Source organism: Scardinius erythrophthalmus, assembly GCF_964197995.2.
Source record: "Scardinius erythrophthalmus genome assembly, chromosome: 2".
NCBI lineage: Eukaryota > Metazoa > Chordata > Actinopteri > Cypriniformes > Leuciscidae > Scardinius > Scardinius erythrophthalmus.
The window spans coordinates 24,749,301-24,763,742 of record NC_138222.1 but is presented as its reverse complement, the minus strand read 5'-3'; the positions used below and the strand labels follow the sequence as shown (position 1 = coordinate 24,763,742).

The window sequence follows — 14,442 nt, the reverse complement described above, 5'->3', positions numbered from 1 at the left end:
ATTTTATTTATCCAATAGCTGTTACAAAAATAGGCCTATTGCATTTTTGGATTAGAGTCACAGAAAATTACGAGGGTTTGAAGAAGATGTTTGAAACCAACATAGAAAAGGACTGATAGAGAAAACAAGCATTTGTGTAATTCATTTCTCAAAACCCCAGTTAGTTAGGCCTACTCTAAAACGAAAGGAAAAAAAAAAAACGGAAAAAATAAATGTGTCGGTTGTACGGCCATACAAGGTTGTTCCTTTGATAGTTTAATGCTTTTTAACTGGACAATACCACTTTTTGAGGGTACACGCATATTTTCTTAGGATTTAATGTTTTATTTCCTTTCCTTTGATATGTAGTCCACTCATTCGCCATTACCCACTATCTTTTTTGTTTTGATACTTGAAAAATCGCCATTCCATTCAAGGACATATAGTGTTTTGTCGCCATCTAGTGTATATTAAGAGGTGTTGCAGCGCCAGTGCATTTCTGCAGCACTCCAGTCCTGCAGGGGACAGTAACCGTGACTATCATCTGAGAGATGACACTCTTCTCTTTTGAGTTGACTGTGCGAGACTGACTATATTCTGAGTTACAGTTACAGGATTCTTAAAGCATGTTGATATTCATTAGTGTTTAAACTTTCTTTTGACCACAGTCCGCTGATACACCAGCGCTGTTTATGACTGGTTTAAAGGTTTAGATTGGCGAAAAACATGACTGCCAATGAAGACCAGGAGGTGAGACAGATACAGCTAAAGCTAACATGAGCTAAAAGATGCTCACTAAATGCATTGTGGAAGTTTTATGAAAGCTGTGTATACTAACCTAACCACAAACTTAATGAACATCTTGTTTATGCCCACATTTCATTCTGAAATTGAATAACACTATACAAAAAAGGAAAGTGGTGGTACAGCGATGATATTACTGTGTATAGTGTTTCCATTTTTGTTCCGTGATATCATACTAGGAAAATACAACGGTACATGTCCAAAACAGGGTAATACCATGGTATTGCAGGGTTATTGACACTGAAGTGTTCTTGTCCAGATGGAGTTGGAGGCTCTGCGTTCAATCTATGAAGGAGATGACTGCTTTAAAGAGCTCAGCTCAGTTTCTTTCCAGTTCAGGGTAAGAACTGCTTCTCAACACTAATACTTCAGTTCAGTGGTGTGAAAAAAGTCATAAATACACCAAATACTGTTTACTTTGACTTACAGTGATGATTTATTTAGCCTATGCCGTACAGATAAAATGAACACTATTTACATACTGTACATTTATTTAGCAGACACTTTTATCCGAAATCGAATCTATCTATCTATCTATCTATCTATCTATCTATCTATCTATCTATCTATCTATCTATCTATCTATCTATCTATCTATCTATCTATCTATCTATCTATCTATCTATCTATCTATCTGGTTTAGTAAACAAGCTACAGCAGAAGTCCCATATTAATAATATGTTTGCATAAAAACATTTAGTATAACACTACTATTGTACCTTGTCCAAAGGTTTTTGCTAATGTCATGGTACTTTTTGTGTCTGAAATTTTGTGTCTTTTTTTTTTCCATTTATTTGTAGATAGGAGATGTTGATGACACTAAATCCTTCCTGCTAGAAGTGTCTTGGCCAGAGAACTATCCTGAAACTGCACCGCACATATCATTAGATACTTTTTTCAACAACAGAATGTAAGTTGTTCACAGTATAATTGTTTTAGCCTTTCATTGTGGCTAAAATGTTCTAACTTAAGTTCATAGATTGTACTTGACCAAGACATGTCAGATTATTTGCACTGGATATATATTTTTGATATACAAGTATAAAAAAATGTACAGTTCAGTAAGATGTTTTTGATAAGTCTCTTATGCTAACCAAGGTTGTATTGTGAAATATTATTACATAATGTTCCTACGCGGTTTTGAAAAGTATGGAATTTGATTTGAGTAATATCCAAGTCTGGTCTGGATAAAGATGGGGGAAAAAACTGAGTATGGAAAAATATTTGTGTTTCCAGACTATTGGCCCTATTCAGTTTTCTAAACTATAAAATTTAGAATTTCGAAAAATAAATGTATCGTATTAGCAGTGTTTCCATGGCAAAAGTTTAGTGATCTTTAGTGATTGTCAAACACGAATTAATAAATTCATGTTGCAACTTTTAATTATGCAAAACTGTTATCATAAGTGAGCCTATTTTGAACTTCACTAAAAGAAAGAATGTTTACTCAATTACCAGGGCCACTTAAACCAGAAACAAATAAAGGAGCAAACAATCATCTAAATCCGACTTTGCTGTTTGGGGATCATGCAACATCAGACCACATTCACAGTATCGAACTGATGTGTCAGAGTTGAATATATGCAGGTTATAAAGCATTTTTGGTTTCTTCACACCATTTAAGAAAACCATTGAAAATAATATTTACAGGTGACTGAACTATATACCAAATTTAATGCTGAAAATAACGCTGTATATAAACCATTTATGTTAACTATGGCCTGAAACAATCTACAGAGAGGTATGAAAATTTCAGGCTGGAGAATTCAGAAGCTGAATTTTCAGAATAATTACTCCAGTGTTCAGTGTCACATGAATGCTGATTTAGTGCTCAGGAAACATTTCTTATTATCAATCAATCAGTCGGCTAGCAGCCATGTCACCCTGTAGTCCAAGACTGGTTGCCCACTGAAGCTAAGCAGGGTTGAGCCAGGTTAGTATCTGGATGGGAGACCTCCTGGGAAAAACCAGGTTGCTGCTGGAAGAGGTGTTAGTGAGGCCAGTAGGGGGCGCTCACCCTGTGGTCTGTGTGGGTCCTAACACCCCAGTATAGTGACGGGACACTATACTGTCAAAGAGCACCGTCCTACGGATGAGACGTAAAACTGAGGTCCTGACTCTCTGTGGTCATTAAAAATCCCATGGCACTTCTCGTAAAGAGTAGGGGTGTAACCCGGCCATATTCTACCCATTGGCCCTTACCAATCATGGCCTCCTAATAATCCCCTTCCATTGAATTGGCTCTATCACTCTCTCTCCTCTCCACCTATAGCTGGTGTTTGGTGAGCGCACTGGCGCCGTTGTACTGTGGCTACCGTCGCATCATCCAAGTGGATCACTGATATGATTGTAAAGCGCTTTGGGTGTACAGTAGTACATATGAAAGCGCTATATAAATCCCTCATTCTATTCTATTCATTCTAACCAGTGTTGAAAACAGTTGTGCTGCTTAATATTTTTGCGGAAATTGATAATTTTTTTTTCAGTATTCGTTAATAAATAGAAAGTTCAAAAGTGTAAAAATGTAAAAGTCTTTACTGCCACTTTTGATAGATTTAATCAACCCGATCTCACGGGAAAACGTACAAATTCTACGAGGTGGCTAATTCGTCCGAATTCATACGACCTCACTCGTACGAATTAGTACGATTTTTGCAAAATCGTACATATTTTACGAATTGCCCAATTCGTAGGAATTCATACGAATGACCTACCCCTGACACCGGCCCTAAACCTACCCATCACGTGGGTTTAGACAAATCGTACAAATTCGTACGAGTGAGGTCGTACGAATTCGTACGAATTAGCCAACTTTTTATCATTCGTACGAATTGGTCGTGAGATAGTGTTGGATTTAATGCATCTTTTTGTTAATAAAAGTATATATATATATATATATATATATATATATATATATATATATATATATATATATACACACATTTATACACTTTTTTTTTTTTTTACTTACTGACCGCAAGCTTTCAAATGGTACTTGACATTCTATTAGATTTATATTGAATATCATATTTCATAGTGCAAGTAGGTTATTGGATTTAACAGTATTAAATGAACCTTCTAATTTTAGATCGCTGGACACAAAGCAGTACATTCTCTCGAAGATGAGCGAACAGGTGGAGGCCAACCTCGGCACTGCCATGATGTACACACTTTTTGAGTGGGCCAAAGAGAACCAGGAAACACTCATGGAAAACCACCAGCCCGTGACAACCGCTGTGGTCTGTATTCTTGACGCGCTGGGCTCTCTGAATATATTGTTCAATGTCTGCACTAAGTGCTTTCTGATATATTTCACATTATATCTTTAAACAATTAAATCACCTCAAAAGAACAGAGTGAAGGTCCTCTTGTAGTGTAGCTATGGAAACTGCTTGTTCAGAATGACTTTGTCACAGCTCCTGTAAAAAAAACATTGAACGACTGGTATTGTTTCTCAGACCTTGATATCCAGCAGCGATGTCATGAATAATTCCACCTCTGTCAGTAAGAAGAAGAAGGACAAGAAAGAGCAACTAACCAAATCACAGAAGAGGAAACTGATTGGAAGAACAGGTTAGTATCATTGCCGAAAAAACGAAAGAAGTTTGGCTTTGTTGTTTGAATGCACACTGATGTGAATCTGCCCTTTGCAATAAACAGATAATAAGGGTGAACTACCAAGAGGTTGGAACTGGGTAGATGTTATTAAGGTAAGTTAAAATAGAATGATTTTCTACAAATGCCATTTGATGCTTAAAATATAAATGCACATTCTTAAGGCCCCTGATGTACTCATGGCGATGTTCTTTTTCGTTCCTCGCTTAGGGATAAAAATGAGTTTGAAATAAGTAAGCACTGGCAGCGGTATATAGCTACTGTTAGCGAACATCCCGACGCCGTCCACGCTGCTGAGAGCGCGTTTAGATGAATATGTTAATATGTGCCGCACACTTTTCTCTCAATAACCAAATAAACACACTACAAAAAGACAGCAGTGAAAAAACAACAGTTAAAGGTGAACTAAGTAACTTTTTTTACCTTAACTGAACAGCTTTGGAGTCATTGGAATGGTTATATTACTTATTTCGGGTTGAATGGTGGTCGTTTCGCACCCCCCTGGTGCCCGTGAGCGGAAAATCCGCACTTGCAACTTTGAGCCCGCCGCGTCAGGAAGTATCGCGTGAGATCAGGTCTCGCGATGTAAACAATTGCTTTACGGCAAAAGAAATCTGCTCAAATACTGTCATTATTGCGCTCCCTCACGCTGTCCGAACCCGAATGAAGAAGACGTTTAAAGAATGTCCCATCTGCTTTGATGTCGTTGATCTACTAGCCTCTGGTGTCTGAGAATCACCAACGAGTTTTTACAACAGTGTTGTCAAATACCTATTCCGAAGCTGTGGGGGGAGCTCTAGAGAGAAACCTGCGAGCAAAAAGCGAGAATACAGCGAAGAAATCCCAAAGCTACTGAGTGCTGCTTTAAAAAAGCATCTGATCATAGCGATGTGGATGTTTGCACAATCTCAGCAATTCGGCACTCCAGTAAAGTCACGACGTGGTTATTTATGTAGCATTTTATACAGTAGATTGTTTAAAAGCAAGCAGCTTTACAGTATTAAACAAGAAAAAACAATGTCAGTGGCTCCTTAAATTAGAATTACAATTTTAATTTCTATTATAAAGCGGCTCTAAGTGTGTTCATGCTTTTACTCACGTCTAACCTCGACGGACTGAACAGAAGAAATTACGGTTGTCAGTAGTACTAAAAAAGTACCTGTAATACTAAAAAGAAAAAGAAAAATTGACTGTACCAGCTAGAGCCCGACCGATATGGATTTTTGGGTGCCGATGCCGATACCGATAAAAAAAAAAAGCCAGATACCGATATATCGGCCGATATTATTTATGTGTATATTACAATACAGTAGCAAAATTATTTATGTGTATTATAGTACAGTAAGTTTGGACACACTTTCCAATTGGTGTGTGCAAACTTTTGATGGGTACTGTATATAGAATACACAGTATAAACAGAATAAATATATAAACTAGGGCTGTCAATCGATTAAAAATTTTAATCGATTAATCGCATGATTGTCGTGAGTTAACTCTTTTAGTAAATTTTTTATTTGTTCTAAATGTACCTTAAATTAATACTTTTCAAGTTTGTAATACTCTAATCAACGTGGGCATGGATAAATATGGATGCTTTATGTAAATGTATGTTTATTATTGAAACCATAGTCAACATAGAGCATGAAGACGAGACATGTTTCAAAGGTCATAGATGTTTTTCAAAGAACTTGTTCTTGTCTCTCTCTGTGCCCATTTTGATGAAGCTAAATTCTCAATAAAACTGTTTTCATTTGTATATTTTACTGTTTCTGTTGTCAAACAACGGAATAAATATGAAATGGTGACTGGAACACGTCCCATTAAGACATAACCAGCTCTCCCTTCCAAGATCCTGATAATCGAGCCGTCGTCTGATGAAATCAAATACACATAAGATAAACACAATATCTGTTTTGCGATTTCGGCTATACTTGCATGTAAAATTAGAGAAGCAACATCATATCTGTGTTTAACTGAATTAAATCGCTGCTCCTCTCTCCAGCACGAGACGCAGAGAGAGCGAGAGAGAGAGAGAGGCGCGCGCGCGTGCTGGGAGAGCAGTACCAGCTGTACCGGTAGATTCTCAGAAACTAGGCTAAATAAGGTTTGGGCGCTTTGTTGAAGGGAAAAAAATCGCTAAATGGGTCTGCAATGTTGCTAAGTTGGCAACACATATCTCAATTTCTCCAACTAGGTTTTGGGCCACGGGTCAAACTGAAAATACGCGCTGCGTTAATCGAGCGTTAAAAAAATAGTGCCGTTAATATGATTTTGCGTTAACGCGTTATTAACGCGCTAACTTTGACAGCCCTAATATAAACGTTTTGCAATGATAACTCAAATGTGGTGATTAAACACCTGTGTGACAAAGATATGTAATGGAGGCAGGGTGAATGATAGAATGAGAATTTGAGCTGTAACCAAACTAGTTTGCATTGCATTTTATATTATATTATGTTCTAAATACTCTTCTATTTTTAATCTTAATTTCTCTAATATCTACCAGTGGAGGAAGAACTCAGATCTTTTTAGTAAAGTAAAATTAATAATATCATAATGAAAACGTTTATAATTACATATGTAGCCTACTACAGTAGTTTTATACTATTTTAAATAAATAGTAAGCAAAATGTACAAAACGTGAAACTAGGCTTAGGGCTGGACCCGAATATTCGATTATTCATTCGGTGGGTTGGTATTTGATTTGAAAATTTGACATTCGAATATTTGTTGTTGTTGTTTTTTTTCACATCTGGGATCCTCCGCGAAACGGTTCTCATTCACGCTTGAATAAGGCCGGCGACACACTGACTGCGTGGCATCATGGCCGTTTTTATTTCGGCTCCCATGTTAACAGGCTGCCTGCTTGAGACACGCGTCTCTCAGGCGCGGCTCGAGCCACGCGGAAAACGCATGCATGCTAGAAATAGAACCGACGCGCAAGTGTTCCAGCAACGGGAGTCTTCTCTGGTAGCGCAGAACAGCGGAGTTTTTATGGCGGAAGTGCATGTCTGAGCTTGTGTTTTGGATTAAGCTGTGTTGCTTTGACATTGTGGAAAATAGAATAATAGAAACAAAATGTATTAGCCTTTTTACCCATTATTATCAATCTAAATTAATCTCGTTTTTTAATTTAACTTAATTTCGTTTTTCTTTATTTAAATTTCGTTTTTCTTTATTTAAATTTTGTTTTTTCTTTATTTAAATTTCGTTTTTCTTTATTTAAATTTCGTTTTTTCTTTATTTAAATTTCGTTTAATTTCTTTATTTAAATTTCGTTTAATTTCTTTATTTATATTTCGTTTTTCTTTATTTAAATCTACCCTTTACTGTGTCAGTAATTTTGTTAGTCAGAAAAATATTAGACTAGGCCTACCTTAAAAGTATTGCTTAATTTAACAGACCTGTGTGTGTGTGTGTTTTATATCACTAACAGTGTCCGTTCTCGGAGGCGTTCTCTGCCCGCGTGAGGTGCGCCGCTTTCCGCTCGCGCTGTTCTGTAGTTTACTAAAAGTGTATTAATTCTGAACGTGTCGCGTCTCCATCTGGCTACTTTTAATGCAAAAATGGCCCTATATAAAGTGTTATAGCCTAATTACATCAATTATTGAAATATTGCTTGATGTTGTAACGTAGCAGAATGAGCTTTAACACTGTGTCGCTGTTATTTTTTTGCCACTTTTGCCAGTTCTTTGTAACAGCTTTTAGGTGCTTTATTGGCAGCGCCATCCTTACATAAATAACTGCACCCTGCATTTTTTTAAATATTAATTTATCGGCCGCTATAAATGCCGATACCGATAGTTAGGAAAATGCCTAATATCGGCCGATAATATCGGCCCGCCGATATATCGGTCGGGCTCTAGTACCAGCATATCCGCTGATATGGCTAGGAACTATACTCTCATTCCTGCATAATAATCAAGAAACTTTGCTGCCGTACCATGGGTGAAGCAGGCGTAATGATATGACGCAGCGCATGCAGCCTGATAATAGGCTACTGAGCTGGGGACTATTTTCAGGCGCTGCGTCATATCATTACGCCTGCTTCACTCATGGTATGGCAGCAAAGTTTCTTGATTATTACGCAGGAATGAGAGTATAGTTCCTAGCCATATCATCCTAGAAAATCGCAACTTTTCATTTTCCGTCGGTCTTAGTACACGATGTAACTACAGAAGAGTAAAGTTTTAAATAGGAAAAATATCGAAACTCTTTGTTCATTTTTTTGAGAGAGATGCTAATGGTCTTGTCCACTTCAATTCATTATGCTAAGCTATGCTAAAAGTGGGACCCCCAGACCCGGAGATCGGCTGAATTGATTCGAAAACGGTAAAACTCAACTGTTTAACTCTGGGGGAGTTGTAAAATGAGCCTATTTCCAAAAAAAGTGGAGTATCCCTTTAATATTCGTAATATTCAACAACATTATTGATCTGACTGTACTGAGGCTGTTGTATGAGATGTGAACTGAGCTGGACGATGACATCACTGTTTTCTGCAGAACTGCTTTATAGATGAAATGAACTAATAATTGATGATCTTTACAACAGAACTGAATCAACACTGAACTGACTTCAGCTGAACAACAGCCTAAATGTATAATTTTCCTGTTATCACTGTAAAGCTGCTTTGAAACTATCAGTATTGTATAAAGCGCTATATAAAATAAAGGTGACTTGACTTGACTTGTTTACCGGCCAGAGCGATCTTTTCCGGAAAAGCTGTCAAGGTGTTTTGAACTCCCTAAATGAACACCAAACGAACTTCTTTTTGGCCTGATTTTGTTCGAAATGACGTCACACCAGTTCTTTCGCCGATTTCGCTTGAAGTATTTTCGGGGCCTTTAAACATTCAGAGACTTGTTTTATAATGTCTGTCTTTTTTCTCTTTTTGTATGGGGATCCCGACCATACGTTGCCACGTTTTCTGTTCACCAAACAGCATGTAAGCAATTTATATTATATAAGATATAATATACAGTGGCCCAAGAAGTGTTTGGACTCTAAGGTCATACTTAAGACAAACTGTTTGAATGTTGTGACATTAGATAACAAATATTAAACCAAACAGTGTTAATTTTAATGAAAAACGATGCAAGCGTTTCACAGAAATGTGAAATTGAGGCTTTAAATAAACAAAAGTGTTTGGGCCTAGTTCATATGCTCTAGTATAGGACACTTGTGTGAACTGACTTCATACATCCACTACAAATCACCTTGGGAGCAGATGTATTGGCATCATATATTTTTATGATGCCATTTGGTTTGATATTTTATTATCTAATGCAATGGATACATACAGATTATGTATGGCTGAAGTATTCAAATGTTTTTGGGGCCTCTGTATTTTGAATTAAATATTCAGGTAATCATATTAGTGAATGGCATAATGAAACAATGTTTATAGCTTTTACATAACAATTGACACTATGAAATACTAAAACTTGGACTACTTGGAATACTGCAACTCTCAAATCAAATGAATTATGTGATTCATACACTACTGTTCAAAAGTTTGGGATCAGTAAGATTTTTTTTATCTTTTTTTAAGTAATACTTTTATTCAGAAAGGACACATTAAATTGAAGTGACAGTAAAGACATTAATAATGTTTTATATATTTCTATTTAATATTTCAAATAAATTGTATTTTGAACTTTCTATTCATCAAAGAATATTGAAAAAAAGAAATAACATGGCAATATTTATTTTTTATTTATAATAATTATATTTCACAATATTTCAGTTTTTACCACATTTGTTCAAATAAATGCAGCCTTTGTGAGCATAAGAGACTCCTTTCAAAAACATAAAATCTTCCCAATCCCAAATCTTTAAACGGTAGTCCACGCTTATAATACTTTTACATATTTCTTGTCTTCTTTCTTTTCTTTTTTTTCTATAGCTGAGCAAAACTGGAGGAAAAGATGAAGATTAGAGATACTTGAGAAGGAACGATGGATTGATGTAGTGCCGGGTGAATGTATGGATGAATTGTGTCTCTGTGCACTTGTTTTTTTTTTTTTTTTTTTATGAAAGCTGACCTGAATTCTCTTCGGCCATGATTTCAATTCACCTGAAGCTGCCACAAAGCCGATTTGACACTGAGTGGAAGGAGCTCTGCCGTCACAAAGACACGTGTCCTCACAGGCACAGAAGTGTGTGCTAAATTAGCTGAGCCACACGTGAACATCATAAGGCGTGTGTTAAGTAAACTAACACAGGTTGAAATGCTTGTATTTTGGAACTGGTAGAACAGTTGGGCATCACTTAATAAAGATAACATCAGTGTGATGTGCAATTTAATTTTTCTTGTGTAATGTCCTTTAAAATGCATCATGGGTAGTTTAAAGGCGTGATTCAATCTGACAGGGGTTACTAAAATAAAACAAGGTCTGCATCCGAAATCACATACTCTCTTGTGTAGGTACTTATTTTGAAATAAGTAATTACTTTACGACAGCTAAATAGTATGTTCTATATAGTATACTATAAATGTGTGTAGTATGGATGTAATCTGGACGTACTACATTCACCATGCTGTCATTATCATGTGACTTACCAGCGTCAGCGCTATTCATAAATCTTCTACCATGGCCTCATGGGATATTCAAGTGCCCATCGTATGCATACTCTTTTATGAGTATTGTGAATTCAGTCACGCTTATTTTGTCACATACTGTTTTTCATTCTTTACAGTAGGGGAAGTATGTGATTTTGGATGCAGCCGAGTATTATTTAGCAGGTCATGTGATCTCAACATGGCAGCTCTCTATAAGACTCCCTTTGTCAAAAAAAAAAAATTGTGAAAGACATTTTATGGGGGTGTATATATATGTTTTTTTTTTAAATAAAGTGTTTTAAAGCACAGTCTTTGTAGTTAAAATAGTGCCATTCTTGTTAAATGTGAAAACACTGTGTGCGAGAGCATGTGTCAGCGTAGGCTAGTGGAAGGGTCTATTGCTGAATTCGGTACCGTATACTAGCCAAGTACTCTTACTACTTTTACCATAACTTTCCATGGCAAAAATAGTAAGAGTAGTATGCTTGTATTCTGAATTCAATATATTTGCTTTTCAAAGTTGAGTATCACAGTCAAAGTGACTTAAAAGCCACAGTCTTTTCATGTATTCTCTCTACTTCGAGAATGCTTGAAAGAGATAGCGAGGATTAGCATCATCAACTAGATTTATTTAAAAGAACATCAAGAGTTAATTATAAAATACAATATTAACAAATTAAAAAAGAACATTAAATTATTTGTTTCCCCCAAAACAAATTCAAGATCCATATTTTTAGGATTGTATAGTATAGGGGCATTCTATTGAAGAATTTGTCTATAACATTTAATAAGGTTTAATTTTCTTGTTCATAATAAGAATTAAGGATTTTTGCAGCGATTATTTTGGAAGACTTAGTATTTGTCATGCAGAATATAGAAATTCACAACACTTGAAGTTCACTTATTACTGAAAATTCTGTTATCTTTTACTCACACTTCAGGTGTTCCAAACCTGTACTAATTTCTTTCTTATGCTAAACACAAAAGAAGATTGAAGAATGTCGGTAACCACCAGACATTTCATGGACCCCATTGACTTCCATAGAAGGAAAAAAAAAAATACTATGGAAGTCAATGGGCCCACCAACTGTTTGGTTACTGACATTCTTCAAAATATCTTCTTTTGTGTTCAGCAGAAGAAAGAAATTCATACAGGGTTGAAACAACTTGAGCGTGTAAATGATGACAGAATTTTCATTTTTTAGTGAACTATTCCTTTAAAGCGCAGATGCCGACTCTAGACTTTTCCGGGTTTCCTCTTCCTCTGTGTTACGCTTGTACCTATGCCCTCTGCAGGACTGGAAACGCACTATCTGCATGCATGCAAACCAACACCATTCGCAGTCGCAGACAGGACAATTTTGTACGTCCAAGTATCTTTACCAACGCCTTTTGTCCTGGGGATTTTTCTACTTTCGAATCCGAGTAACTCAAGTCCACCGGACCTTGTGGGTAACAGCTTTGCTGTACGGGGTTGCAACTTTAAGAGTGGGATGTCCCTCATCATAGCAGTGATAAGAATGAGGAAACACCAGTAAGTTAGCCGTGAATGTAAGCAAAGCTCACGAGTCTGTGGACACTCCAGTCCGTGTCCGAGTTCATCTGTGGACGACAGAACGTCGGTCACACCGGTGGGCCGATGGCAGATTCCTCAACGTCCGTTGCCACGCCATGTAAGTAACGTTACCCACCCCGTGTAAGACATGCTGGGCAGATCGATTCAGTCCTTCTCCGGCAATTGATAATCACGCATCCACACACACCTGTATTGTATCAGTATGTTTGTGGCGCACTTGGGGGAAAGCTGGGGGTCCTTTGCGCAAGGTGCGTCTGTCTATCATAAAGTTATGATGACCTGGCATTGCTCGCGACCCAGCACGCGCTGATGCTGCCGCATGTCCGACTCCGAGGATCGATATTTGGGATTTTTTTAGTTCATTGTCGTGCGAACAGATTTGTTGACATTAGAAATTGCACTGCTCAGGCTGCTCTTTCATATCTCAGGGGACTTAATTGAGTTATCAATTATGTTTAATTTTACTATCAACGCCTAAAATGTGTTTAAAGGAACTAAAATTAAACAGCTGAAGTCAGATAAATGAAACGGCATTAAATGCTGTTTCATTTATCTGACTTCAACTGTTTAATTTGAGTTCCTTTAAACACATTTTAGAGTAGCCTTAAGGTTAAGCGGTGACACATACGAAAGAGTGTTGTTTTTGCTTTCAAACAGTAACGTTAGTTCTATAAACAGTCTTCTTCGCTAATAAAAATATTTCCAAAAGAAGCCCAAAATATCGAACATTTTGTGTCACCAAGCAACATAAACTCTACACAACACAACATTAAAGCTTTTTACGAAATCTGAAATCCCGTAAAACGGTAATTACGATATGGCTTAACGCACATTTACTTCGCGGTCGTTAAAACCGTAGCCTATATTGCATAGGCTAGGCTATACGGTATTATGATTGTTGGTAGAATGATATTCGGTACATCCGCCATGTTGTTACTGTCACCTGATCTTTCAGCATCAGTTGCGTCGCTTCACTGCCATTCATAAATCCTCTCCCATGGCCTCATGGGATAGTAAAGTGATTATCGAATGCTCTATTATTAGATTATTGCATATTATTAGATTAATACTATTAGATTTTGGACGCAGCGCAATACTGCCCGTCAACTTCTTCAGCGACCACGGAAGTATTAGGCTATTCCATTTATTGTTTTTTTTCCATAGAAATTATTAAAAAGTCTTTAAAAAGGAGATTTAAAATTGTGAATTTACCAACCAGCTTTGAGGTGAATCAATAACTTTGATTTGAAACAAAAAAGTATTTGAAACTCAGACAAAAAGACAGAGTTAGGCTACACGACTGTGTACTTTTGGCTTTAACGAAGGAAAGAACGACAATCCCATGAAGCACTGCAAATGACAACCAAATAAAAAAATGACTGATAAATATAAAACTGTTGATTGTGTTACACGTAGTTTTAGAGCGAAGGGAAATTGACTGTCTCGTTATTTGCAGTTATTGCTAAAGAGCTCTTTTGTTGTGGTTAGCTCTTTTTGATTCTCTCATTGGTAGATTTTTTTTGTGGAATCCTGTGGAAACTGATGTTGATTGATGTAGTTTTGCTGTTAAACCCAATTAAAACACAATAAATAAATAAAAAGTTGAAAAAATGCATGGCGTTAACAAAAGCATAGCCTATGCCTTTAACCTTAGCTCAAGGTCTGTAAAGGTTTGCAAGTTATCGTTAAAAATCAGCCAAATTCCCTGTGGAGAAAATAATTGGCTCTCTTACTTCCAAAACCCGGCTCTTGCATTTATAGAGAGAAACCCCATCTAAAACCTAAAGTATACTTCGCTTGTCCAGTATACTTTGCAGTGCACATGATGTAAAAACACAGACGCTCTTGAAATGACAATGAGATCTTTCCTGAAACTATTGAGTGCTTAGTATGAAAACGAGAGA

At 36.7% G+C, this 14,442-nt stretch overlaps 2 protein-coding genes across 2 annotated transcripts in view; both read left to right on the top strand.

The window, feature by feature from the left end:
* The first annotated feature begins 480 nt into the window (after window positions 1-480).
* On the top strand, window positions 481-11,270 carry rwdd (RWD domain containing 4). The gene is made up of 7 exons (XM_081348495.1): window positions 481-729; window positions 1,043-1,123; window positions 1,584-1,693; window positions 3,872-4,022; window positions 4,242-4,356; window positions 4,444-4,493; window positions 10,306-11,270. The coding sequence occupies exons 1-7, from the start codon at window positions 706-708 to the stop codon at window positions 10,336-10,338; spliced, it is 564 nt and encodes a 187-aa protein (XP_081204621.1). The 5' UTR covers window positions 481-705; the 3' UTR covers window positions 10,339-11,270.
* Window positions 11,271-12,466: 1,196 nt separating this feature from the next.
* rell1 (RELT like 1) overlaps window positions 12,467-14,442 on the top strand; it is a 33,098-nt gene continuing 31,122 nt past the window's right edge. Inside the window, 1 exon segment of the mRNA XM_081357661.1 lies at window positions 12,467-12,635. Coding sequence (XP_081213787.1) covers window positions 12,602-12,635 — 34 coding nt within the window. The 5' untranslated portion in view covers window positions 12,467-12,601.

What these genes read in the sequence shown, in the direction of transcription:
- rwdd (XM_081348495.1), top strand. Translation starts at nt 706, where the DNA reads ATGACTGCCAATGAAGACCAGGAG. An exon ending in ACTTTTTTCAACAACAGAAT is followed by an intron (nt 1,694 to 3,871) that starts GTAAGTTGTTCA and finishes TTCTAATTTTAG; the next exon opens with ATCGCTGGACACAAAGCAGT. An exon ending in GAAACTGATTGGAAGAACAG is followed by an intron (nt 4,357 to 4,443) that starts GTTAGTATCATT and finishes TGCAATAAACAG; the next exon opens with ATAATAAGGGTGAACTACCA.